The following is a 27577-nucleotide window of genomic DNA, read 5'->3' as shown; positions in this document are numbered from 1 at the left end:
GCACAATAGCTTGGGTCTGTGTCAAAAATATTAATAGATCAAAAGGATTTAAAATTACCAAGACAACACATTCTTTACTAGTTTTGACCTTTATGTCTTCGTCAGAAATAACAACGTAAAAATATTATGTAATAAGAGAGATAAAGATAAAGTGTATCAAACCACTAAATAAGTATAATTCTAAGCAAAAAGGGGGCATAATTCATTAAATTTTGGTGCAAGAATTATGCACCTTGTGTCATATGATGTGGGTGATTATGTAGAAGAACTACTTAAAGTTTGAATCAAATTAATATAGTAATAACCGAAATATAATGAAAATGAATAAAAAGTACCATTTTTTTGTTTGTTTTGGGTTTAACGCCGTTTTCCAACAATATTTCAGTCATGTAACGGCGGGCAGTTAACCTAACCAGTGTTCCTGGATTCTGAACCAGTACAAACATGTTCTCCGCAAGTGACTGCCAACTTCCCCACATGAATCAGAGGTGGATGACTAATGATTTCAAACACAATGTCGTTTATGAAATAGTCACGGAGAACATACGCCCTGCCCGAGGATCGAACTCATGGCCCCGCGATCTGTAGACCAACGCTCTAACTACTGAGCTAAGCGGGCGGGCTAAATATTACCATTATAAAATTATAAGTAAAATGGGGCATAATTCATAAAATACTGGTGCCAGAGTTATGCACCTTGTGTCATATGATGTGAGTGATAAGGTGGAAAAACTATTTTAAGTTTGAATCAAATCCATTTAGTAATAACTGAGATAGAGTGAAAATGCATCAAAACTTTATCCTGAAATTTAAGTCAAAAGGGGGAATAATTCATGAAAAATTGGTGCAAGAGTTATGGCCCTTGTGCCATATGATGTGAGTGATGATGATGAACAATTGTTTTAAGTTTGAATCAAATTCATTTAGTAATAACAGAGATAGAGAGACAGTGCACCAAAACTTTAACCTGAAATTCTGTGTATAAAGGGGACATAATTCATGAAAAAATTGTACCAGAGTTATGACCTCTGTGTCATATGATGTTGGTGATGATATGGTACATTGTTACAATTATTTCAAGTTTGAATCAAATCCATATAGTTATAACTGAGATACATGTAGAGTGAAAGTGCACAAAAACTTCAACCTGAAATTTCAATTAAAAAGGGGGCATAATTCATGACAAAATAATGCCAGAGTTATGGACCTTGTGTTATGTGATGTGGGTGATGATGTTGAACAACAATTTTAAATTTGAATCAAATCCATATAGTTAACCGAGACAGAGTGAAAGTGCATCAAAACTTTAACCTAGCTAAAATTCTAAGTAAAACGGGAGGATAATTCATGAAATATGGCCAGATGATGTGGGTGATGATGAGGAATAACTATTTTAAGTTTAAAGAAAATCCATCTATAACAATGCCAGGGTAAGGTTGTAAATCAAGTGTCACTAAGTCTTGATTAGGTTACCATAAAACACAACACACTGGTAGGGAATTATCTGTATTCTTTTTTTAAAATCTGACACTAAGTTTTAATAACAATATATAACACTGTCCAACAGTTATAAAGAAACAACTTATTTTAATATATAATTTTATCCAACTTGTAGGTATATTATTTTTAAAGAGAATATATCCAAATGTACTTCACAAAGGTTGTTCACTTAGACTAGCTCCTAGACTATGACATATCTTTTTACATTTTCATGTTTGAATGTAGTGAACAGAGCCAGTCTATATCCTATGTCCAATATCATAATTTCAACATCAATCCTCTGTGAAAATCTCTGAAATAGACTGGCTCTATGAAACTGAATTCATCAAAAAAAGGAAAAATTGTAGAAATATATCTATTATCAGTCTAGTGGCTAGTCTAGTTGTTCACTAAGTCCAGTCTTTATTACAAAGTTACTTAAGACTTCTTTTATCTGTTTAGAATTATGTCATATTTTGAGTGACTGAGCCTTCAGTCACTTTTAGTTACTTACAAAAGTAGATGACAGGGGTTTTTATTACGACTGGGGGAAGAGGCCCCAGCCTGTCACTGGGGGAAGAAAATAGCGCGCGACGAGCAGTTTTGGGGAATTTTTTCACTCAGGGGGGAATTTACAATTATGCATAATAAACACTTTAAACTATGTTTTTATTACATATTCTTGCAACTTTTAGCAACTATACACACTGTCACTTAGCAATAGATGGACTTGCACTAATGTTCACTTATCATTGTAACAAGGTGGGTGGGGAGAGTTGAAATGCTCAAATCATTGAATATTTAAAGGTCACATGCTTTTATTCACAAAAAATGCTTTAAAATAAGAGTTGCTTTTGCAAGAGTCATCATATTATTATTAAATGCATACTTTTGTTGGCTTTTTATTTCAATTGTACTAGAAAATCTTGTAAGAAAGGATAAAAAAGTCCGAAAATCACGATCGCGGAAACGTGTGACAAATATGAAAAAACGAAAGCAAACATTAAAAATTCTTGATAAAATACCCGTTTTAAATTTCATCTTTTCACCAGAACTATTCCATACTTATAATATCTGATTACTTAAAACATTTATATTTTATTTTCCTCGGCAAAGATAATAAATTTGCGTAACGGCCGACCGGCTTATTTAATCGAATCAAGCACATAAAATAATTACTTTAAATTAACAACACATATTACACAATACAGCATAAGCTGTTACCGCTAATTAACAAGAGGTACAAACACAATAATCTGACGCTGCATTGTTTATCAATCATCTATATTACATACTGATGATAACCACGTGTCAGTCGGCGCGTGGCGTGATTGACATCTGTCAGTAGCTAATTAACATACGACGCTCCGCCTACTGTCATACTTACGCTGGTGTCGACAAACAGTATGAAGTTCACTGGGATTTTGATTGACAAGGGGCAGAGCTTTCGAACTCGTTACGCATCAAAGAGTATTACCGCGAGACAAGCAGACGCCAACGGCATATTATGTGCGGGTCAGATACGAGTTTTTATCGATTTTCGCTGGTCAAAACCGGAACCTCGGGTCCACTGAACGCTCTTCAAACATTTTTCTACTATTTCTAAAGGTTTCCACACCCATTGAAAATTGTGAAAGACCGTCTGCAATTGTGAACGGGTCCGATATTCGGTCGGGAAAATCGCTGGGAGTAATCTCCATTGCTTTGTTTACGATTTTGGAGGGGGGAATTTCGGACATAGGGGAATTTCGACTGCGGTAGGGGAAATCCTTGGCTGTGGGGGAAATCCTCGGCTGGGGGACGAGGCCGATATTCGGCCTCTGCTATAGAATAAAAAAAACCCCTGGATGAACAAACAAAAGAAGCATGAAAATTTACAAAGAGGTCTGGTTATCATATACAGATAAAAGGTGCTATATTAAAGCCATATTTATATAAACTCTGTTTGAAAGCAACTCTTTTAACATACTCGACAAATATTTAAGTAACAAATGACACATTTTGAGAAGGAAATAATGATTGATGGTAATTGCTAATAAATGTGTTCTCTTTTATTACACAGAGTAAGGCCTTGACCAGGATTTGAACCACGGCACTGTGTGTTCAACATTACAATAGGCATAACAGACAAACTGTGCCATGGAGTAAATTTCTTAGAATGCTTACTTTGAAATTTAGCCAGGGCTTTTTCAAGGGTTTTTAGGAAAAGGCCCCTGGTCAAATTGGGAGTTTTTATGCAGTGAATTGTTAAATTTGGGGGGAAAAAGTATTGACAAATCAAGTAAATAGTGAATTTTTAACAGTTTGAAAGCATGTGTAGTTTTAAAGAAACGATAGGCAAGCACCTAGTACAAAATTTTGTGACATGTACCCCAACACTGACGTAAATAGTGACCACAAAAGCTCTCATATTTGAAACATTTTGAAGTGCTAAAAAACAAAACAAATCCTAGGAAATGTCAGTGCACCAAACTCGACCAGAGTCATGGAAACCTTCTTTGAATTAATGTTTAAACCAATCAGATCAATCTCGTTTAACATTAAAGGTCTTTTTAAACAAGGAGCTGTGTTCAATAAACGCTTGATGCTCCCAGTGGCATCCTTGTCGATAGATTTTGTACTTAAGTCCAAAACAAGGTCAAGGTCAAGGTCATGTTTGAAGATGAGAAATGGTCATAGTTTACATCTGTATTAGTATCAATTCATTCTTGTAAGGGGTATTGATGCTAGACAAAACAGTCCCATTTGGTTAACCAAGAGATGGCCCATATAAAGCAACTTAATTCCAAAATGAGGTCAAGGTCAAACTGAGGTCAGGTGATGTCTGAAGATGAGGAATGGTCACAGGTTACATCTGCATTAGTAACAAGTCATTCTAGTAAGGGGTATTGATGCTAGACGAATTTGGTTAACCTCGTACGGACAGACGGACGGACGGACGAACGGACAGGACAATCACTATATGCGTCCAGTATCAGTAGATGCTGTGGGATAAAAAAACATCTTACTCTTCCGTAGATAATGTAGAAAGCCATCCTGTACACCAATGAACCCCTTCATGTAGCCCAGCCCCTTTGTTGACCCAATGAGGTGTGGAACATCATCATCTCCCGCAGCACTGACCAAGAAACTCTCCTCCCCAGTCTCAGACAGCTGCTCTACCTGTTTCAAGAAAATATAAAATGTATAAAATATTGTTCTCTTTTAAGTGCAATGGCAGTCTTTGATGCTTTCCTCAGAACTTCTCTAAACTAATCAATACTTGTTTACAATAATTTTGTGGATAACTACATCCAAATAAACCCATCAAGTTTTCATATTTTTGTCTTACTTGATAAAAATGGAAATCCACAAATATATATCCACACAAATTAGCCGTTTTGGGCAAAAGAAATGAAATTTCATGCCCTAAACTAGTCTTTATCCTCCAATATCATAGGCAATATATAATTCTAACTCTTTATTCTTTCCAAGAAATATACATTCCTTGAATGGACATCCCCTGGAGATACAGTTCAGGGGTGTGGATATCCCAATATTTTTCACTTGTCCATGGAAAAGTGAGAGTTAAAAATCCACTTATCTGCTGTCATAATTTACCGGTCTGGATTTTCAATATCTAAACCTGCATGAAACTGCCAATAATTATTTATTGCAGACAATTATGATCTGCATGTACTTAATAAAATAATTAAGCAAACATAATACAGTGTATTACTGTAACTCTGACAAAAAATAAGCCATCAACACTTTAGCCCCTATACAAGACTGATTAGTAGCATCCGTGAGGCAACATAAAACAGATACTGGTTGGAGACCCAGAATTTGGGACGACCCAGAAACTGGGACAGTCAAGTAAACGCTTAGACCGGCGCGTTCTTGTTGATCATTTGGTGACAAGTGCACAGATGCTTGCTTTATGTGCAACATTCACTGCTACAATTGCAAAACTTACACAATTGGAATATTTACATTTGTTCTTGAAATGTTGTGACAGCTCTCACTAGGGAAAGTTGCATGTGCTTTCAGTGCACAATGTGCAAACATTTATTCAAGGAGTACTCATCTACAATCTGCTAAATGCAGACTAGAAAATTGCGTGTTTTAAAATGATCAAAATGGGTAAATATAGTGCCAGCTTAAATAAAATTTTCCATAAGATTATGACCAATATTTTTTCTTAAGTTATTTCATGGAAAAGATGGTTTTAACAAGCAGATCTAGAGTCACATAAAAAAATCAAGCAAACATTAATAGTTGAATATAAACAAGCTAAACAATAATTGTCTTTTTATCATTAACACAGACCTAAAAGTGATTCTGTGAGACAGAAATGACAATAATTAGCGTTTTCCTGCTGTCCGATTTCTTGGTTCTGCAACACGCTAAATATGTTAAATTTGCGTACCCTCTTTTGGGCCTCAGTAACATGTTCAGATTATTTTTAGATACAAACAAATTAGTGTTTTGTGACACTGGAAAACTGAACTTGGTTCAGGTAATATTTCATGGATCTTGCATTAAAGATGAAAATATGACAGCTGAAAAGGTTGTAAAATTGTCCGAATCTGTGTCGCCAACCAGTACAGTATAACAAAATGCCATGCCTGAAACATTGCAACAGGATGCTACAGACCAAGTTTGGTGATCCCATTAGCAGTAAGATAGACTTAAAGGCACTGACCTCCAGAACCAAGAAAAAAAGATGACCGTGTCAGGAATCTAACCCCGGACGGTCATGGCAGTAAAGACATCTTTCCTTCGTCGCAACCAATAGCACTATAGTGGAAGTAGTGAATTATGACTTCAAAATATAGATATTTATAACGGAGCCAGTTTACCTGGAGTAAAAACATTACAAACGTTTTTCGATTAGAAATCGTCGTAGAAAGTTGTATAGTAAATACAGCAAATTCTCGTCTGTCAGTAATCAAGTTTTAAAGCTTTCTTAAGAATTTATATAGCATTTATTTCCAGAGTAAATTTCTGAAAAAAATATTTTTTTGTCTTCGGATGATCTAGAGGCCAGTCCCTTTAAGAAATGCAACTCACAACTATACTTGCTCCTTAGACTCAAACAATAATCTTGATGCACTCATGGAAATCATTCTTTAATGCATCATGTTTTGCTACATTTAGACTATTGTTGCACTCTAAATTGGGGAAACTATAGCAATGAGTTGATCACAGAATTGATTAAATTTCAGAAAAGAGCTGCAAGAATCATTTTAGATAAAAGCTATGACAGTCTATCTGCTGCTCTATTCAATGTTAATTAAACTGGATGAAATTTGATGAACAAGTAAGATACAAACAAGAGTGCCAGTGTCACAATATACACCATTCATAGTAAATTTCTTTACACTAGCACCTGTATTTGCACATGGAATTTTAATTCTGTTGTGTAGCTAAATAATTCTTGTAATTCTTTTGTTCTTCTAAGTTCACAAAAAAAAATACACCTAAAATCTGAAAGTAACATCTATGTGGTACAACAGAAAAGTGGTCTTGGTTTTTCCATACCGTCAATTACAAAAAAGTAACAATATAAGTTATTTATAGCAACAACAAAGGGAAGTTAATCTTAAAAAGAAAAAAAAATAGATTAACACAAAAGCCCTTACCAGGTAGAGATTGGATGTAACATGCATGTTTTACTACAGAAAAGTAGTCTCAAGTTTTCCCTACGACCAGTAATAAAACAGTTACAATACATGTATAAGCTATTCATAGTAACAACAAAGGGAAGTAATTCTTAACTAGTGACCTGGTTCTTGTACATGACACTCCGTCTCATGGTGGTAAACAGTTCTGCCAAGTTACATCAAAATCCCTCCATGCATGAAGAAGAAATGCTTCGTACAAAGTTGTCATTTTTGTATCATTTGACCACTAAGTAAGACCTTGACCTTAGACCTAGGGACCTGCTTCTTGCGTATGACACTCCATCTTATGATGGTGAACTATTGTGACACGTTACATCAAAATCCCTCCATGCATGTAGAAGAAATGCTCCGGATAAAGTCATTCTTGAACTGGACCTATGACCTGTAAGTGTTACCTTGACCTTAGATCTAGGGCCTTTGTTCTTGCGAATGACACTCCGTCACATGATGGTAAACATTTGTGCCAAGTAACATCAAAATCCCTCCATGCTTGAAGAAGATATGCTCCTGACAGTCTTTCTTGAATTGGACCTATGACTTTTGAGTGTGACCTTGATCTTAGAACTAGGGACCTGGTTCTTGTGCATGACACTCCGTCTCATGAAGGTGAACATTTGTGCCAAGTTACATCAAAATCCCTCCATGCAGGAAGAAAATTATGCTCCCAACAAAGTCAATTCTTGAACTGGCCCTATCACCTTTAAGTGTGACCTTGATCTGAGACCTTGGGCCTTTGTTCTTGCAAATGACACTCCGTCCCATGATGGTGAACATTTGTGCCAAGTAACATCAAAATCCCTCCGTGCATGAAGAAGATATGCTCCTGACAAAGTCTTTCTTGAATTGGACCTATGGCTTTTAAGTGTGACTTTGATCTTAGACCTAGGGACCTCACAGGTTCTTGCGCATGACACTCCGTCTCATGAAGGTGAACATTTGTGCCAAGTTACATCAAAACCCCTCTATGCATGAAGAAAATTATGACAACAACAAAGTCATTCTTGTATCTGACCTTTGGCCTCTGTGTGACCTTGATCTTAGAACTAGGGACCTTGTTTTTGCGCATCACGCTCCTTCTCATGATGGTGAACATTTGTGCCAAGTTACATCAAAATCCCTCCATGCATGAAGAAGACATGCCCCTGACAAAGTCTTTGGATGTCATCTGCCCTTCTGCCTGCCTGCCAGGGGCATTTCCATAATATGTCCAGTTCTTCAAACAGGCGTATAAAAAGCAGTCCTCCTTATAAGAAAGGAAAATCAAGTACAAATCAAAGACACAAATGCAACCTTAGATATGTTGTTAATTCAGGACTAATTGTTCCAAAACCAATTATGGAATTCTTCTTACTGATGTCAGAAAATACGGAATGTTTTATCAGTCCTGTAAGTGTGAGACACGAAGATCTGAGAATGACCCATTCACATTGATCGTCTTCTGTATATTTTGGATTTCCAATATTGCTATTTTTATTTTCGCAAGTCTATTTTTATTTGAACCAATCAGACGACTTGTTTGAATGTCAGAGTAAGAAAAATGTGCATACAGTTCAGGGCTCGAACCCAGGACCCCTCGCTTACACAGCAAATGCCCTACCAACTGAGCTAACCGGCTTTCTGACACTTTACAACATAAGAATTGTAAATATCAAAGACCAAGGCTAAATATAGATTTTTAAGCTTGCAAAATGTTGTTAGTAAGCCTTTTGATTGGCTAACGGAAGGGTTGTCAGAACGAGGCTTTCAATAGCCCGTTTTCAGATCCTAAGCATAGCGTAATAGGAGATGTACTTTAGTTAGATTGGAGACACTTCAGAAATTTAAAGCATCTTACTTCAAGTGGCAATTCTCCTCAGTATCCTAAGTATGTAATGTGTCGCATATTTTCAGTTTGAATGATAACAGTAATAACAAATTTTATATGTTTTTCTATATCTAATATTCCAAATATGTAATGTACTATGTAAAAGTTTTGTGTTTTGTTTTATTTTTTTATGTTACTGAACTGTATCTTGTATATCCTTGTATTCCTGAATGTTTTATCACCTGTATATTATGTATATATATTCATCTGAGGCCTGCATGGAAGATTGGGAAACCAAATGTGTAGCCTTATTAAATAAAGTCTTTACTAACTTACTAAGCAGTAAGCGCCCGTCTGTAGAATGTCCAGGGATTTCCATGGAAAAAAACATGGAATTATTCCATGGAGTATTGGAACAGGATTCCATGGAAAAAATCCAGTGTTCCATGGAAAATTTGAATAGTAGTACCCCTGGAAATATTCCCTGATACACCTGGAAATATTCCCTGGTTCACCTGGAAATATTCCCTAGTATCCCTGGAAATATTCCCTGGTTCACCTGGAAATACTCCCTGGAAATATTCCCTGGTTCACCTGGAAATACTCCCTGGAAATATTCCCTGGTTCACCTGGAAATAATCCATGGTGTCCCTGGAATTTTCCCCTGGATTCCTGGTATATTGTCCAGTCTATCCAGGGCATATTTCCATGGATTTTCCCTAGTTTCCATGGATTTTTTCCATTGTATTGCTGCTTGAAATTTGAAAAGGTAGGCATATGGGGTCAGTCACAGACCTTCAAAGCAGAAATTACTCGCCCGAGTTTCTTACTGAAAAATTATGTAGTCAAACCTGATTTTGATCCCTAGTAGCTCAGTCAGGAATAAAAGATTCCTAATGATTAATTTCTTTGTTCAAACTCCTGTTCTGCCAAACTTTCCATTATCCGACAGAATGAAGACAGTAAAATTCTGTGTGATGTTTAAAGAGATGAAGTACTTTCACATCTCCGATATGTTCTGGTGCAAAACATTTACTGAAAATTGTTGGAAAAAGAAACATGTTAATCTCTGAACAAGGGACATACATCTGCATGTATTTCATGCAAGTAAAACAAAGCATTAATCTAATTTAAAACCACAATTTATTTTAAAATATGTAAGGAACAAAGTATTAATGTATAATGAATAAAAGCATTTAAATTTTGTTCAAAACCACAATCCATTTTGATATTTATCAAGCATTAATGTCATTTATAACACAGTGACGCTGCATCCATTTTAGTGCCGCTTTGTCCTGGATGGTTTTACCAAGTCCCTTAACCGTTCCCGCACCATCACTGGGGTAATATGCGGGAACTTCTGAGCTATTACATCTGAAATGAGAAAAATCATTTTTTTATAGCTACATGTAATTTGTCCATTTTTCAGGATAACATCGTTATGTTGAAATAAGTGAAATTCTATACTATGTTTAGTGAATATTGTGGAGTACTCTCACGTCAGATCAATATCAACTAGAAAAGGGTTTTTGTAAAAAAGCGCACATTTCTCCAAACTCCCCTAAACTGAAGTAGTACTAGGCAAGAAGTCTACAGAAAACAAAGGTTGCCGAAAAAACTTAACCAAACTAGAAATGTGCCATGGGACACAGATGCCCCACTACATGACAAAAGAAAACAAATTTTTTCCTAGGTCAGGGCCATAACTCTACAATACTGAATGAATCCGGACGCGAAACCCAGGTGACAACCACAAATGCGACCAATATCCCTTTAAACTTCGGTGAGTCTAGGTCAAATACTTTTTGAGCTACGCGCAACACAACATTAAAATGACCAATTTTTAACTGTCAGGTGCATAACTCCTACATGACTGAATGAACCCGGGACGCGAAACCCAGGTGCACAACTGCACATGCTGACCAACATTCCTGTAAACTTTGATGACTCTAGTCAATATAATTTTGGAGCTACGCGGCGACACATTAAAAATGACAAATTTTTTAAAACTAAGTCAGGGGCCATAACTCCTACACAACTGAATAAATCCGGACGCGAAAACCCAGGTGCACAACTACACATGCTGACCAACATTCCTGTAAAGTTTTGTGACTACGTAAAATATTTTTGGACTATGCGCGACACAACATTCTTGGACAGAGGACGGACGGAAGGGACGGGACAAGGGCAAATCTGTATGCACCCCCCACAAAAGTGGGGGCATAAAAGGACATGCCGACTTTGGGTAAGTAAATAGCACACCTATTCTCAGATAAGCGGCAACTTCGGGGCAAGTAGAATAGCACACCTATTCTCCGATAAGTGGAGCTAAAAACTCATGGTAATAAATCTTACTGTAAATCCTGCCAAGTCGATCTTGGTCTCCTGCAGGCTTTGCCTCTCCAGATCTTGATTTCGAACCAGTAAGTGACCCCCCAATGTACTCTTCCTCCTTGAAAAGTAGACGGAACAATGAAAGTGCTGCTTTCTGTATGATTCCATTCCATTTATCCGGCTAAAAAGCTGCTGCTGTAATTCATGATAAAGATATGGATATCAGAGTTATTGTTCTTGGCTAAAGTACTCACCTAATGATGATAAACAGGTTTGCAAAGTTTCGGGACTATTGCTCCATTTAATTTAACAACTGACTGTGATAAACAAGTCTGCAAAGTTTAAAAAGCTTAGATCAAAGCTATGTTTCATGCTAAAACCTATAATGAAAAAAACTGTTGCTCTTATAATATTAAAGTTAAATGGACCTTTCCTAATGCAAAATAATTAAGAAAATACAATTTTTCTAGTTATAAACTGGGTCCAATTTTGACAAAATGCAAGTGAAAGTCACATACTAAATTTGTGGTGAAAAACAAGTCTGCAAAATTTCAAAGCTACAGCTGTATCGTTTTGATGCAAGTGTAAACATAATTCGACCCTACAAAGTCAAATTTAAGCAGTTTTATTTTCATTATTTGATAATTAAGCTTACATCTGAATAACCGCCAACACATTTATCTGCTGACATTTCGGGAGCACCTTCCAACGATACACTACTAGTATCTAACAATTCACTAACAGGTTCTGTTTCCTAAAAATGAAAAAAAAAACACAGGATTTTTTTCCCAATTTTTCCCTTTAAAACATTTTTGGGAAAAACTACACAGGACAAATCTATAACTTGGAAAGAAATGGGTAATTACACTGACTTGCAGTGTAAATTATCTATACATCAATTTAACAAGCATTGTCTGGTGTGGACAAAAGTCAGACACAAATGTTTTGTAGAAACCCATGAATTACTCATCAAGTGACAGGGCTTTTCATCCTTTTATTAAGATTTTGTTTACATTTTAGTATTTCCAGTGGAAGTGTTTGTCTGGTATCAATTTTTGTCACACTATAGCCCAACAGCGCACAGAACCATGTGTGATGTATTACCAGTCTAATCCGTTATGTTCCAAACCCTCGATTTTAGTCCATGTCAATGTTGAAAGATATTTCATTAAAATGTTAAACTATTAAATCTAAATTAACTTACTGTTACATTTCCTGCTTGTGCATTTTGTTCACAGTACATATTCCCACTAAAATTCTGTGGTGTTGCATTACACTGCATCTGAAACATATTGTTAGATACTCTATTTTCCTCAAATACTCAAATATGAAGAGCTGTAATAACAACTTTTAATTTGTACTTCTAAGTACAGATTGAAATTATTCCACAAAGAAACACAAGATGAAATTGTTTTATTATTACACTTTCCTTATAGTCCTGATGACCAACAGTTAACAATTCAAGGATCAAGATGACCATAATGTAGCTCTGCAGAAAATTAGTATACATGTAATTACATTTTATAATAAATACTTTTATAGTGTGTTTTAACATTACTTATAATAATCTGAATTTTAAGTTTAAAGCTTATTTTATCCAATATAATGCCAAAATTATCACCTGTTGGACATAGTTCCACAACCACTGAAAATTGTTTTCCAGCTGGTTTATTCTGCAGTTGGCATTGTACAAGTCCTGCTGAACAAACTTCAACTGGTTCTCCAGGACTTGGTTTTGAGTTTGGTACTCCCCATGCAATCTTGGAGCTGTTGAAATAAAATGCACATATACAAACTGTGTTAAACAAACTGTAAATGTTAAATTTCTACATGTATCTAAAATTAATTCGAAAATTTGGCCGGCCTGATGAACTTGCTTTTCTTTTCCCAATTTATCTAAAATTAATTCGAAAATTTGGCCGGCCTGATGAACTTGCTTTTCTTTTCCCAATTTATATTGCACTGCAGACAGCTTAATGTGTGTTTGTTTTTCGAAGCTTTATAAACTTATAAAAATATCTTGTTCAAGCAAAATATTAAAGATTTCAGGTTACCTTTTTGTACTTGCTCATCCTTGCTTGGTTCCTCAGTACCCGACTCTTCATGCAGGACCTGATGTGTTTCCCGTAACACGTCTAAAGTGTTTTGTCTATTTTAAAGAAAACACATGTTACTTTTAGTTTATACTAATTTATTTTAGCTTGACTGTGATGAAAGCTTTCAGTTTATTTAAACCAGTCTCAAGTCCGCTTATCTGAAAAACCAGTACTGGTGCCATATGAGAAGTCATGGTCGTGACCCCAGTGGGGCTCGAACCCACGACCCCCCGGGTTGAGCGGCCCACACCTGATCCACTAGACCACCGCTCCCTATTGATTGTTACTTTTAAATGGTCGCAAGAACACTGTGGTATCAAAACTCTTTAAAAAAGAAAGATGATGGTGTTTTTCAATATATCTCTTTTCAAGGACAAATGTTAAAAAATATGTGTATCAGAGAAAACACAACAATATTTGGTATTTAAATCTTAATCCTGCTAATTATTAGGTAATAATAATTGTGAAAAGTAAATTCATTTCATTTTTTTTGATAAAAAGGAAAACTTACAAATTTTTTACTAATAATTAAAAGTGTCTTACATTTTCCGAACCTCCTCACCAACATCAGTTTCCAAGCTTGTAAGCTCCAAATCATCTGCCACATCCTCCAGTGTTTTTCTTTTGGGAGGTTTATTTTCCTTTTGCTGTAAAAACAAAAAATGATCAGTCAACCCAGGTAAAGCCAGAAATATTGTCATAAATCCTTATATAAAAGTCGGAGCAAAAGTTCAGTAGACTTTCATTTTTCAGCTTTCTGAATGCTGCAAGAATTAAATAATTCATCTTCAAAAGACTCATGATCACAATGAAGATAATGTTACTTTATGTATCTCAAATTCACTTGTTTAAAAGGTATGGTTGAGATCATAAAAAAAACTACTCCAGCAGATACTGTAAATATTAATCAAGGACAATAACTTGGAAGATATTGATGCGAACAGGTTTGTATGAAATTGACATTTGATACATGTACCCAAATCATATCAGTTTGGTTTAGTTTTAAACATGCTACCAATTCCCTGTTATAACTGAATGGACACCAATTTGGTAATGCCTGGCCCAGCAGAATATGCATGTAATCGGTGAAAACATGTCGCTTTTTCAAAATGTGCTTATAAAAATACACAGTTGTGCACAGAACCAGCTTTTCACTGATGTGGACTAACAAACTTAACAATACAAGACTATCCAGCAATTTATACTGAACAGAGATAGATATCCCAGCCAAGCAGCAATTCTTGTATATCCTGGTGTCAAAGGACCACCTTGAAGGTAAATATATATTTTTGTTAGTCTAACTAATTTGACGCGGTCTGAGAAAATATCGATTTCTCTTAGGGGCGATATCTCAACTGGCACCAAACACTTGAAAGACCAAAATAGTGGAGAAAATTTCCGATGAAATTGTCATCACTGCCGATTTAGGTTTAAATGCTGATTTTTTGTTGCAAACATGAGATAAATTTGAAAATAAAACTTACATGTATCAAAAGGGGGTTTATGGTGATTTTAAGCTGTTACTGTACACGATTGTTACCGGGTCTACACGGCAATATGCACAAGCGATAAAACTTGAATAACTTTACATGGCTGTGATTTATCCTCCATCATTATGGTCCTTCAAAGATTTATGGATAGATTGCCCTTCACAAATATAAAACAATCTTGACTGTCAAATTATTTTGACTAATATTAATCACCTCTTTTTTCCTCTGTATCTTGCCTTTTGGGGTTTTCTTTTGTTCGTGCTTCTCTGGCAGATTGTCCGTCTGAATCTGATGAGGGTTTTCAGATGGAGCATCATTGCTTGAAACTGATTTGATTTTCTTGACAAGCAGCATGAACCTGTCGCCCTTCAAAATATCTTCCAAATCTTTCCGTCCGTTCTCATCTGAAAAAAATTGTACATGTATATTGATTACTAGTCCAAACTGGGACCGCGTGATAACTTAGGACTGTCACTGTCCCGTGAAATCCAACTAGAGGGATAGCAGTCATTATGTCAAATCCTGTTAGCAAATGAGTAAGGCTAATTGAATACCTCCTGCACTCAGGGTGTACAGATTGGCACTTCTACTAAAAAAATCTGATCCTGGAGTGCAATATGTACATAGTCTTTCTTCTTTCCAGTAATGGAATTGTGCCAATGTTTCCGCACATGTCAGAAAATATATGGTACAGTAGCTACAATATTTTCACTTCAAGAATTGAATAATATACATCAGAATACAGCATCTGTTATGGTGGTTGGAAGCTAACAGCAGATATATCAGTCTTCTTTATAATTAGTTCTGTTACCCTTTGCATGGCCGTGCACATGATTTTATGGCAGCTTTCACTGTATAAAATTTCCTTCAACGTGCTGTTATTATTACGTGGCGATAAAACTGATAGATCTACTCTATTTAATTTATGCTACATAACATTCTGTGATATCACAATAAGCATTAAATGCGGAAGAATTTTCGACTAGAAAGTAGAATACCTGTAATTTTCCCAAGGACTCCCTGCACAATCCCGAACCCGTGGCACTTTGCTCGGACCGTTTCTCCTTCCTTGTATTCACTGAAAGGCTTTCGTGGTTCTACGATGGAACTTAGTTTAATAATATTACCAGTAATCGGATCATCGTTTACCCAAACAATCAAAGCCAACGCCATCATTAATGTTTTCTGGTCGAATCTGATTCTGGTCGAAACTGACTGTCTTGAAATCTCACGAGTTTCAAAATTGGCGCGAGATGCTGGATGCTGGCTGCATCTCGCGTGATTGCTATATCGCGAGATTTCATTATATGCTTATGATATTTTTATATTTTTTCCAGAGGTGTGCATTTTTTTACGAATGAAATCACCTGAAAACAATCAAACGTTCGTTTAAAGTCTTATAGCGATATAGCTGATTTACTTTACTGTTGTTGCGAGTGATCCGCCATGATTCGGGACAGTCCGTTCCAAACCGGAGTCGCTCGGTAAACTACGTAACCCAGTTCTGACTACGAAAAATATTAAGTTACATGATTAACAGTATTTTTGTTCTGGTTTCTACGTATCTGGGGCATATTAATAACAAATTATCATGTAAATATTGTTATATAAAGATCATTACATTTTCGTACAATTTACGGTTTTTTGTACGGACGATTCCGAATAAGTTCGGAAGACCCCGGCAATATACTATCCCATGATGCTCGGCAAACGACAGGAAAATAATAAACAAACGTATTGTGTGACACATAATTTATAAGATTCAGCAGATCTTCGATAATTCTGGTAAATATTATTTAAAGAAATCATAAATGAATTCAGCTTTCAGAATGGAGACTAAAGTAAATATTTCGTCCCCGTTTTTTCGACTCGTCTTCAACACAGTTCGTCTCAATTCGTCCCCTTTGAGTTTGAAGATTTTGAACTGGTTATTTGATATTCTTTTTTTTTTTTACATTTTTCTGGCGAGATTATTTATTACAGTAAGTGTCTAACCGTCAGGTAACCGGACGCATAGCCTGCTTTCTAGTTGCCCGATAACAATAATCCTCTTAATGTTTTTCTTGCAGCAGGGTACATGAAATTGATGAATCACAGTAATTTTTTAGGAGAGACCATGTTTGTATACAAATCTGTTATATATTTTTAGAACAGAAGCAAAACGACCATGTTTTTTGCAAACATTGATGTTTTTCTAACGGGCTAAACATTCTTAAAACACAAATTTTATCAATATTAGAAACATTGGAAATGTTATAAAATCTGGAATGCAGATCCTTTGGAAGCACCGAGAACAAGGCAAACAGTGAAAATTGCAGACTCGGTTTGATTGAGTCTGTTCATGAGAAGTTATTGAAAATGCAACACTGCCCAAGCCCCCTAACACCGGTATTCAATCTTCAGATCTAAGTAAATGAGTTGATATCAATGATCACGAAGGACCAGAAAATATAACAACACTGAGATGAAGTCGGGGCGACTTTTTATGAACGCCTGCACTCGCTGTTGTGAAGTAAATAAGATTAATAATGACTTGCAGTGTTTTTCTAAAACATCACTACCATATGTACCCCGCTGTTAAAATTATATGTCATTTACAACGGTTAATCATTTTAAAAAGATTCACCATGTACTGACTTATCCAAATGTTTGTCATCTGAAATCTGTACATGCATGATACAGGACCACTTCTGGTATAAGGTGAAATACCCAACAGTTTCGGGTAGACTTTTGCCAGAAGCAGTTACCAGTGTTCAAGTTTTGCAAGTATTTTTATTGAAAAAGTTTAGCTACTGCTTTCTGGATTTTGAAAATATAAATTGATGGTTTGAGATTTGTTCTACCAGCATCCGTTTTTGGTTGCAATTGAACAGATTTGATCATTAATTTCTGCCGACAGATTTCATTTAAAAAGAGGCCAAAATTGATTACTTGCTGTATAAAAATTTGTTTGATATATTATATACAAGTATTTGAAGCCAATATAGTTGTATTTCCACTGAAAATAGAACGTGGTTTGCAAAAAAAATGTCCTGCATGAAAATGAAAGTACAAATTTACTTGGCGGTAAAATAAGCCGATTGTTTGTAACACTGACCATGATGATAGTTCCATAATTTTAATAGTATCAATTTTGCCTGTGGGATTTCTTTGATCAAAACAAGAATTTAATATGAAACGATGCAAAGCCTCAAAGCGAGCTCAAAGAAATAAGATCTAACTTAAAAAAATATATGACAAAGAAACTATTCACTTTTTAACTCAAAAGAAAGCGAGAAATTCAAGAGAACCTATTCACTGTGAAAAGTTTACATTTAGTGCCATCATACTTAGATGTTACTGCGAATATCATACGATTGATGAATAATTTTTAGCAGTCAAATAAAGTTCACTATTCACTGTTAGTCTGCTGAGATAACTACTTTCTGTCCGCTTGGGGCGCTTTTTTAGCTTCCGTGAAACTTAAAAATCCATTACCTAATGTGAAAGTATACTTGCATTACTGTAAAGCTCGATTCTCTGGAACAGTCACTCAGTTCAGTTCTCGTTTTTGTTTTCAGACAGAAAAATTGCTCAATGATTTAATGTTTTTTTTTTCTTTATCATAGATGCATGGATGAAGCAGCCATTTCGCGCTGCCAGCTTAGTACCAACTGCTGGAAGTGTCCTATTGAGTTGTGTGGAAAACTATTAAGTAGAAAACAGACACTTAAAAGTCATATAGCCTGCCAACATAATGTTGAAGGTAAGCAAATATGAACAACTTTCATATTATTCACGGTATTAAAGGCAATAGCCTCCAGATCATTCGAAAACACACACACACAAAAAATAATTTTTTAGGTATCTGAAAATTAATGATGTATTTCTTAAGAATGCTTTGAAACTTAATATTCCATGATGAATCCTTCAGGTTAAATCACGGTTCTGGAGTTACAGCCCCTCAAATGGCTCAAATTTAATATTTTGTCTTTAGCAGTCATACAGAGACTTCATTGTTTTCTTGATTTGGCATTTTTGAATAAGTTTGGAAACAAAAACTAATTTTTAAATGTTCATAATAAGACCATACTTCAGATGGAAAGAAAGATCATTTTTTAGCCAAAATCTAAGTATGTGTATATAGTAAGAAAATAATAATTTATGGGGGAAAATGTTTTTGGTTTTTTTATTTTCAGGGAAACCCACCAAAAAGATACCCGGGAATATGAAACGGATGAAACAAAAGTCGTCCCCAGAACTACTCAATGGAGGTAAAAAATTTATAATAATATAAATGAATAAACCCCTTACTATCCCTAGGTAAAACTGTATTTAAATAATGAGGCAATTGCACTACAATTAATTCAAGAAATATTTTAACTTGTGAATAAAAGGTTATTAAGTTAAGGGTTTAGCTGTTAATTGAGGACATGGTCAGCCATCCATTTTCTTCATTTTTAGCTTGACTTTCTATTTAAAGAAAAAGTAGAGTTATGCCTCTCCCTGGTGTTGGGATTGCTGTTCGTTAAAGTTTTTGATACAGTCAAATATTTTCTGTTACTATCATAGCTATTGACTTGAAACTTAAAGCAGTTATTTACTATCAAAGTCTACACCAGCAGAAACAAATCCATAACTCTGATTTGAATTTTGACAGAGTTATGCCCCTTTTTAAACTTAAAATTTTTTTGGTTAAAGTTGCAAAAATTTTTTTTCTGGCAAAGCTCTGATTCAGAATCAAGCACAGAGAAAGGTCGAGCGTGCTGTTGTACAGACTGCTCTTGTTACATCATCTCCTCTGAAGCTGGGATTTATCAGTCATACATGTAAAGAATATGTCAAAATTTTTCAAAGAAATTTTTTTTTTTTATTAACAGAAAAAAACAATCATCTGAAACTGAAAAAGACATGGGAAAATTTAGATTCCAGTTGACACATACATGGACTCCTTCCAGATCTGATGATGAAAAATGATCATGGAATGTTTATATGATACAAGGGCATGGATATTGTTGTTTCATCATCAGATACTGATACTGATACTAAATCATCATCAGATGAAGATGAACAGGCTTGTGCGGACACTGAAAACATACCAGAAAAGACAGAAAGTGATCCATCTTTTATGTAATTTTCCACCCAACTGAGTCTATGTACCCAAAGTGAAAATAGCAGATCTAACTTTTGTTGGCTACAAGTGCCTTTGCCACAAGACACACAATTTGTCAGACAACAGCCTCAGTGATTTATTACAAAATGTTGCAGTTACATCTTCCAGGTAATAATTTTAGGTGAAACCAGTGGTAGAAAACTAAAAGAGTCTGTGGCTTAATAAAAGTTACTTGAAAAAACCACATGTACTGTGATAAATGCAAGAAAATTATTTGACACAGAAACTGATAATTGCATCACACCTGGATGTGATGGAATCCGGAAAGATGTTCAGTGTAAGAACTATTTTGTAACAAGCAAGATATGTTTCCAGCTCCAAGAAATAAATAGAAAGAGAAGGTGTCTGGAGATCCATAGAAGAATTTAGAATCCATGAGTCAGAACATATTTGTGACAAACACAAGTGGGAAATGAATACAGAAATTAAAGGCACAAGGTGGATTTCTTCATATGTCATCAAATTTTAAAATTGTCATTATTTATTGACGGCATCCCTCTTTTTAAGAGCTCTTCTACTCCCTGTGGCCATGTACTGCTTATAACGAGATACCACCAAAGGAGCGCTATACTAGAAAAAACATTGTTTTGTGGGGGGTGTGGGAAGGAGTGGGGGAAAACCCAAAAAAGAACATGTTTTTGAAACCACTTGGATTGATTTAGTGTCTTTGTACCAGCGGGCTTTAGTTTTACTGTCCTGAGACGATGTTGGTTGTGACCGTGAAAGCTATGTTGATTATAGCAACTATGGATTTGCAAGCAAGAGCTTATGTTTTTTGCAATGACGCAACACAACGGATTAAACGGATGTTTATACTGCATGGAGCCAGGACAGGTTGTTGCAAGCGGAAAGGGTCACTGTAGGGCCTACTTGTACAGAGACCACCAGCAAAAACAGCGTACAGATGAGACATTACGAGAAAATGCAGACTCTGCAAGAAATACAAGAGAAAGGGTAAATGGTGTAATAGGGCGAGCGTGTTATGGTATCTGCCATATTTTTCATTCACCAATAATGTGGTAATTGATTATATGCATGGGACATTACTAGGTGTCTCCAGAAAAATGTTAGAGCTTGGTTGATAAGACACACCCTTTTGAAAACCCTTCAACATATCACAGAGAATGGAGAAGTTTACAAGGATCTGAAAAGGATTTTTGCCCCTGTATGTTATCCATAATTACCCGAGTGTTTAAAAAACACATACACCAATTGGAAGGCATCCGAATAAGGAATTGGCTACTGTTTTACTCGTTGCCATGTTTTTAAAGAGCGCTTGCCCGGACATTTACCTAACACATTTCAGCTGCCCGGTTGAAGCAGTTTACATTTTTCTCCAAGAAGGAATCAGTCCCCAGGATCTTCAACGACAATTACTTTTGCAAGCATTTGTCAGAAAATTTCAGATTTTGTATGGAGAGAGATTCATGAGTTTGAATGTTCTAACCTTACCCATATGGTTAGATTTGTTGAATTGTGGGGCCCACTGTGGGCTTGGTCCCTGCTTTCTGCTTTGAATCTTTTAACGGGAGATCAAAAAGTCTATACATGGGACTGGTAATGTTTGTAATCAGATATTTTGGACATTGCAAGCACAAAAGCGTATTGAATCTGCAACAAGACATTTACCAGATGAAAGCAAAACAAGGTGTTCATGCAAAAAAATGACTGAAAGCTCTGAAGGTTTGGTTCAAATGCAGATGCCTATCAATGTAAAGTTGTGAAAGTGACTCCTCTGTCAGTAACAGTTTCCAACACAGTGAAGATGCAACTGAAGGAATATGTAGACTTGATGTTGAAGATGACTTTGTTAGTGTTTCGAAGATTGCACGCAATGGCTTCATGATGTACAGCATGCAGTGCTCTAAAGTTAAGAAAAAAATTCTTACACTATTTGTTTGAGTAAGAGGAGCCAAATTTTGATCAAGTAAATGCTGTAGAGTAAAAAGCTTCATTATGGAAAAAGAACTAGGAAAATGTTTGCACTTGGCAGAGGTTGGAGAACAGCGGTCTATCCTCCAAAGACGTGTACCACACTTGCAGAAGTTAATTTTTCAAGGGTAAGAAATTTGCACTTACTGTGGTAAAGTTTATATTTTTTATGCTACATAAAAAATGTATTGGGCTGTTCAAGTTTATATTAACAAAATAATTATACCCACAGATCACATTTGGAACCATTTTTGCAGTCAATCCACGTCTAAAGTTTGTCCATTGTGTCTGCTTGTTACCTTACTAACTTATTAACTACAATAAGATTTTCCTTAAACAAGCATCAACTGTTAGCCTTTGTCAAGACAATGTACAGAGCACATAAACAAGTCACTTCAGGTCAGGTAGTTTCACTTTGTGTCCACTATTAAAATTTCTAAATGGCTTGAAGATTGCCATCATTTTAACATCAGTTGTTTTTGGTCACAAAGACTACTTGGCTTGCAAGCACAAACCATGGCCACGTGGGTCAAGTCACACTTGGAGATCAAATAGCTTAATTTCATGTCTGCTTCAAACTTTGTAAACCCTTTTATGACTTTCACGAAAATAGCATCAATTATTTACCATGGGTTTAAACCCCTTTCCCTGCTAAATTATATAAAGAACTTGTCCATTTTTTTTATTGGATTATAAAAAGTACCATTACTTGTGGTCTTAAGGGGTGCTTAACCAAAAAAGATGCTGCTGAATGACAAACAATGCAGATCTTGATCAGACTGCATGGATGTACAGGCTGATCAATGATTTAACTAGTCGTAAAGGTTTGAACCAATCGTGTCCAGCAAGATAAGGGTTAAGTTTATGTGAAGAGCATGATTCATTAGATCCAAGGTGAAGGTCTGAGACCTTGTTCCACTCCATAGCAAAAGTCCATAGAAGATTTTCATAAAACTTGCCCTCTCCTTGTAACCTTACCAGGGGACATGCAAAGCCCGCAACACAGAAGTCAAGGTCACACTTGAATGTCAAAGATAAATAGCTTTAAATTTGTGTCCACTCTGTTCCTTCTAAACTACAAGTATGAATTCGCATCAAATTGATCAAATTTTCACCATTAAGCGCTCCCCCGGTCATTAGGGCAACGTCAAGGTAACACTAATAAGAGGCCTTTAATTTGTGTCCACTTAATATCTTTTTCACCACTGAAAAGGATTTTCATTAAAAATAGCATCAATGGCTGACCTCGTCAAGACAACATACAGCATGTAAACCCAGGTCACACGGTCAAGGTCACACTTTGTCAAGGCTATATTCCCCTTTACTTTCCATGTATTTAATAGAGTAGTGTATTGTAGGGGTTTTGCTGTTATTATTTGCTTTTTTAAAATGACTTCAGTGCTTTTCTGTTAATTTTGTTGTAATTAGAATGGATATAAATTTCATTTTTTTGTTTTCATTTTTATTAGACATATATATTTTATATAATATTGATATATGTTTGTGACATTCTAAGACTTGTTTTTGAAAAGACAGTTCTTTTTTTTGCAGGAACATGTATGACATGGTAGTTTCCCGTAAAAACATCTGGGTGAACCTTTGATGGTTATTGATACAGTAGGGGTGATATGGTGCCTTGCTTCCAAACAAAATAGAAAGAGACTGAATGCAGTAACATGATTGACCAGTAAATAATTGATTCTGTCTGGAAGTGAATGTCTGTTTGTGACATAAATTAGAGGTCCTTGCAATGAAACAAATAAAATCACCAGGAGATTGGGACCTTACTTGTGAAACTGAATTTACTTTAAGCAAACTTTTTTCTTCTGCAACATCATTATAGCAGCCAGAAACAGTACAATCCATAGGGATTAACTGATATAATTGTTGTACAGATCTTTCTACTACCAAGAAGGATTATCATGCTGTGACCTGTTTCTATATAAATAGTGCTACTGTTCCAAGTTGTATATTCTATGTTGTTGGAAATTGTTTGACTGGGAACTTTTTTGAGTTTATAAAGTTTTAAATGGACAGTGTGAATAATTTAATTCATGAAAAATACAATATCAATGAGATGTACATGACTTATTTCTTAAAATGCATTTATTTTAGCAGGTATATGTAGGAAAAGATCTGAATCTTAAGTATTGTCAAGTCTATTCCTAAGAATTGTTTCTTATGATTTGATTGCAGTGTTAACAATGAAAAAAATATTTAAATGATCAATATAAGTTCTAACCTTTACCCGGGAATTTTGACTACATTTTTTTGACTGATTTAAATTAATAGTTGATAACATCAAATTTTAAAAACTCAGTAATACCTGCCTTAATCTTTTTTTTTTTAATTTTTAATTTTTTTTTTGTTCTTTGCGTATTTGAAATCATCAGGTCATTGCGGTTATTTTGAATACTTGGACATTAAAACTCAAATAAAATATTTTGACATTGTACTTTTTTATTAAAAAAAGCCTGAAAACTGGACTTAGTCAATTCTAGTGATGTTTCTTGAGTCATTTTGAAAATAACTCTAAGTGCAAATACTTCAGTGTCCAGGGAATTTTTCCATACAAATTCCATACAAATTCCATACACATTTTTAGTTGAGGGACATTTTCCATGCAATTTTCTGTATGTCTGGAAACTTTCCAGTGTGACCCTGGAAACTTTCCAGTGTGACCCTGGTATACCAGTCACTTTTCCATGGAAATTTTCCAGGGATTTGTGTTTTCCAGTGTTTTCCAGGGTCAATAGCATATTTTCCATGGGATTCCATGCACTTTCCATGGAAAACCTTGCTTGTCCAGGGACATTCTACAGACGGGCAGTACACACACGTTAACTGGTTCCGAGCAAAACCGTTTGTGGTGGACAAACCAGTGTTCACCGATACTTTTGCCAGTATCTGCATTGGGATAAGTATATACTCTCCATCCAAGAACGGGTTGGTGCAAATTATGTTAAAGACTTTTATTTCTGTAAAAGTAGCATGAACAAAGAACATGCCATATGTGCTTCCCATTTAAAAGTAACCTATATTTAGTAAGTTATGGCGAGTTATAAGATTAGTGTGCTTGTGTTGAAATAACTTTGGAAAGGAAAGTTTATCGCAATATATGTCCAACTTTTAAGCAACATAACGCAATATTCAACGAGTTATAGACATTCAAACATGACATAGTCAAAACAAATGTGGGGGAATTGCACAGCTCAAAATTTTTTGTGTTACAAGCAAGAGCAGTACAGATCCTGTGTCTTTTTTATTTTACTTTAATAAATGGTCTAGACAGTGGTATCAAGCTTGTGACTCTGAAAAAATAAGGTTTTTAATTAGACAACAGCAATTTACACTAGCTTTTATTAACAAATGGATGTAAGTCAAAGCATATGTAATCACACATCATTCTGCCTAACAATATAATATATCATCAACAGGTCTTCCTACATTTCTAGTTTATAGTTACAGTGGTATGGTAGTTTGATGTGATTCCTTCCCATTTAGGAATGTTCCGCTTAAGTTATTACATCATCTGTGATTTTTCTTTCAGGAGCACAATGCATATGTAATTGTGCAACTACTGCAATACAATAGCTTATGTTTATAGGCACTTTAAAGCCAAGAAATTTCATTCAAGCAATCAATCACTGGGGCAAATCTTGATTTCGTTCACTGTTTACCTTCGATATTTCCCAGCTTATTCATTTTTCAATGCTGCGATTTAATGATACAAAAAACTCCCTCAAATCTGTTATTCTGTCACCAATTACTGTGATCATTTTATATATTTTCATTTCTGAAGTCTTTCATATTTTTAAGTTCTGTCTGTACATGTTCTTCTTCAATCTCTTCAACACGTGCTTATATTTAGACATAATTCAAACTCCTTAATGAATTGGGCTTTTCTGTCATTCAGTCAAGTTCAAGCTGTTTGTACTTTAACATGTCAAACCTATGGCTATAACAGAGGTGCTAAATTAAGGTATTAGGCTGATCACTACCAAATAGAATGTAAGCCTCCGCTGGTCTAGTCACAAGTAGTCCAAATATAAATAGTACTAATCTTTTTTCCTTTCCTAGTGCATTTTCTCGGCAGCAACGTGCTTACTTTTACCCTACCGCGTTTCAGTATGTATCACTTTGCATTCTAATGAAATCGGCATGTTCCTATCGCATGCTAGATAAAAATGGCGGCGTAAGAATTTAATGTCACGAAAAGAGAAATTGAAAGAAGCGAAAAGTAGTAAATTCAGCAGGTTGTATTTAATGAACTGTAGTTTTCTTATATAAAAGTTAACACCCCCTTTTCTTTTTGTTTTTCTAAAGTAGCGATCTAGTTCTTTATGGGAATATAAGTGTCTGAAAATCTGATATGCTAGAAAATGTCGAAACACCGTTATGAAGTGAGTGGATTTTATATGAAATAAAGAACAGCTGGATTTAGTGGTGTTCAGCCGGCTGATCACTACCAAATAGAATGTAAGCCTCCGCTGGTCTAGTCACAAGTAGTCCAAATATAAATAGTACTAATCTTTTTTCCTTTCCTAGTGCATTTTCTCGGCAGCAACGTGCTTACTTTTACCCTACCGCGTTTCAGTATGTATCAATTTGCATTCTAATGAAATCGGCATGTTCCTATCGCATGCTAGATAAAAATGGCGGCGTAAGAATTTAATGTCACGAAAAGAGAAATTGAAAGAAGTGAAAAGTAGTAAATTCAGCGGGTTGTATTTAACGAACTGTAGTTTTCTTATATAAAAGTTAACACCCCCTTTTCTTTTTGTTTTTCTAAAGTAGCGATCTAGTTCTTTATGGGAATATAAGTGTCTGAAAATCTGATATGCTAGAAAATGTCGAAACACCGTTATGAAGTGAGTGGATTTTATATGAAATAAAGAACAGCTGGATTTAGTGGTGTTCAGCCGGCTGATCACTACCAAACAGAATGTAAGCCTCCGCTGGTCTAGTCACAAGTAGTCCAAATATAAATAGTACTAATCTTTTTTCCTTTCCTAGTGCATTTTCTCGGCAGCAACGTGCTTACTTTTACCCTACCGCGTTTCAGTATGTATCACTTTGCATTCTAATGAAATCGGCATGTTCCTATCGCATGCTAGATAAAAATGGCGGCGTAAGAATTTAATGTCACGAAAAGAGAAATTGAAAGAAGCGAAAAGTAGTAAATTCAGCGGGTTGTATTTAACGAACTGTAGTTTTCTTATATAAAAGTTAACACCCCCTTTTCTTTTTGTTTTTCTAAAGTAGCGATCTAGTTCTTTATGGGAATATAAGTGTCTGAAAATCTGATATGCTAGAAAATGTCGAAACACCGTTATGAAGTGAGTGGATTTTATATGAAATAAAGAACAGCTGGATTTAGTGGTGTTCAGCCTATTAGGCCCATAATAGAGTATCTCCTTTTTGAAGAGTATTTAATAACCTACCATAAACCTACTTTGACTGCAATTTTCAGGGGGGCGTATGTTCAAGCCTCATTGGTACCAAATATTTTTTTCCTCATTTTCCTTTTTTTCTAGTGAGGTTTTACTTCTTTCAAGACTTATTATTGATTTATTGTACTGTTTGTATATAAGCAGAAACTAATTCATTTGATAAGCGATTTC

The 27577-nt window shown here is 35.4% G+C and overlaps 2 protein-coding genes across 3 annotated transcripts in view; both read right to left on the bottom strand.

Moving 5' to 3' along the window:
- LOC123553850 (uncharacterized) overlaps positions 1-27577 on the bottom strand; it is a 40417-nt gene that overhangs the window by 5827 nt on the left and 7013 nt on the right. Inside the window, exon 2 of one of the 2 annotated variants that reach the window (XM_053548767.1) lies at positions 4488-4641. The exons of the other annotated variant lie outside the window; for it this stretch is intronic. The gene's annotated coding sequence lies outside the window, so the exon portion shown is untranslated. The remainder of the gene's footprint in view (positions 1-4487; positions 4642-27577) is intronic. 2 annotated transcript variants of the gene reach the window in all.
- Positions 9586-17802, bottom strand: LOC123558217 (uncharacterized). Its single transcript, XM_053548769.1, has 9 exons — positions 15868-17802; positions 15083-15273; positions 13923-14026; positions 13338-13432; positions 12905-13050; positions 12488-12565; positions 11939-12037; positions 11305-11478; positions 9586-10323 (listed from the first exon to the last, which is right to left on the bottom strand). Exons 1-9 carry the CDS (start codon positions 16043-16045, stop codon positions 10318-10320), a joined length of 1071 nt encoding a protein of 356 aa, XP_053404744.1. The 5' UTR covers positions 16046-17802; the 3' UTR covers positions 9586-10317.

The sequence above is a fragment of the Mercenaria mercenaria genome, chromosome 7, assembly GCF_021730395.1.
Source record: "Mercenaria mercenaria strain notata chromosome 7, MADL_Memer_1, whole genome shotgun sequence".
NCBI classification, from domain to species: Eukaryota; Metazoa; Mollusca; class Bivalvia; order Venerida; family Veneridae; genus Mercenaria; species Mercenaria mercenaria.
Note: the sequence above shows the minus strand (reverse complement) of the source record. Positions and strands in the feature narration are given on the sequence as shown.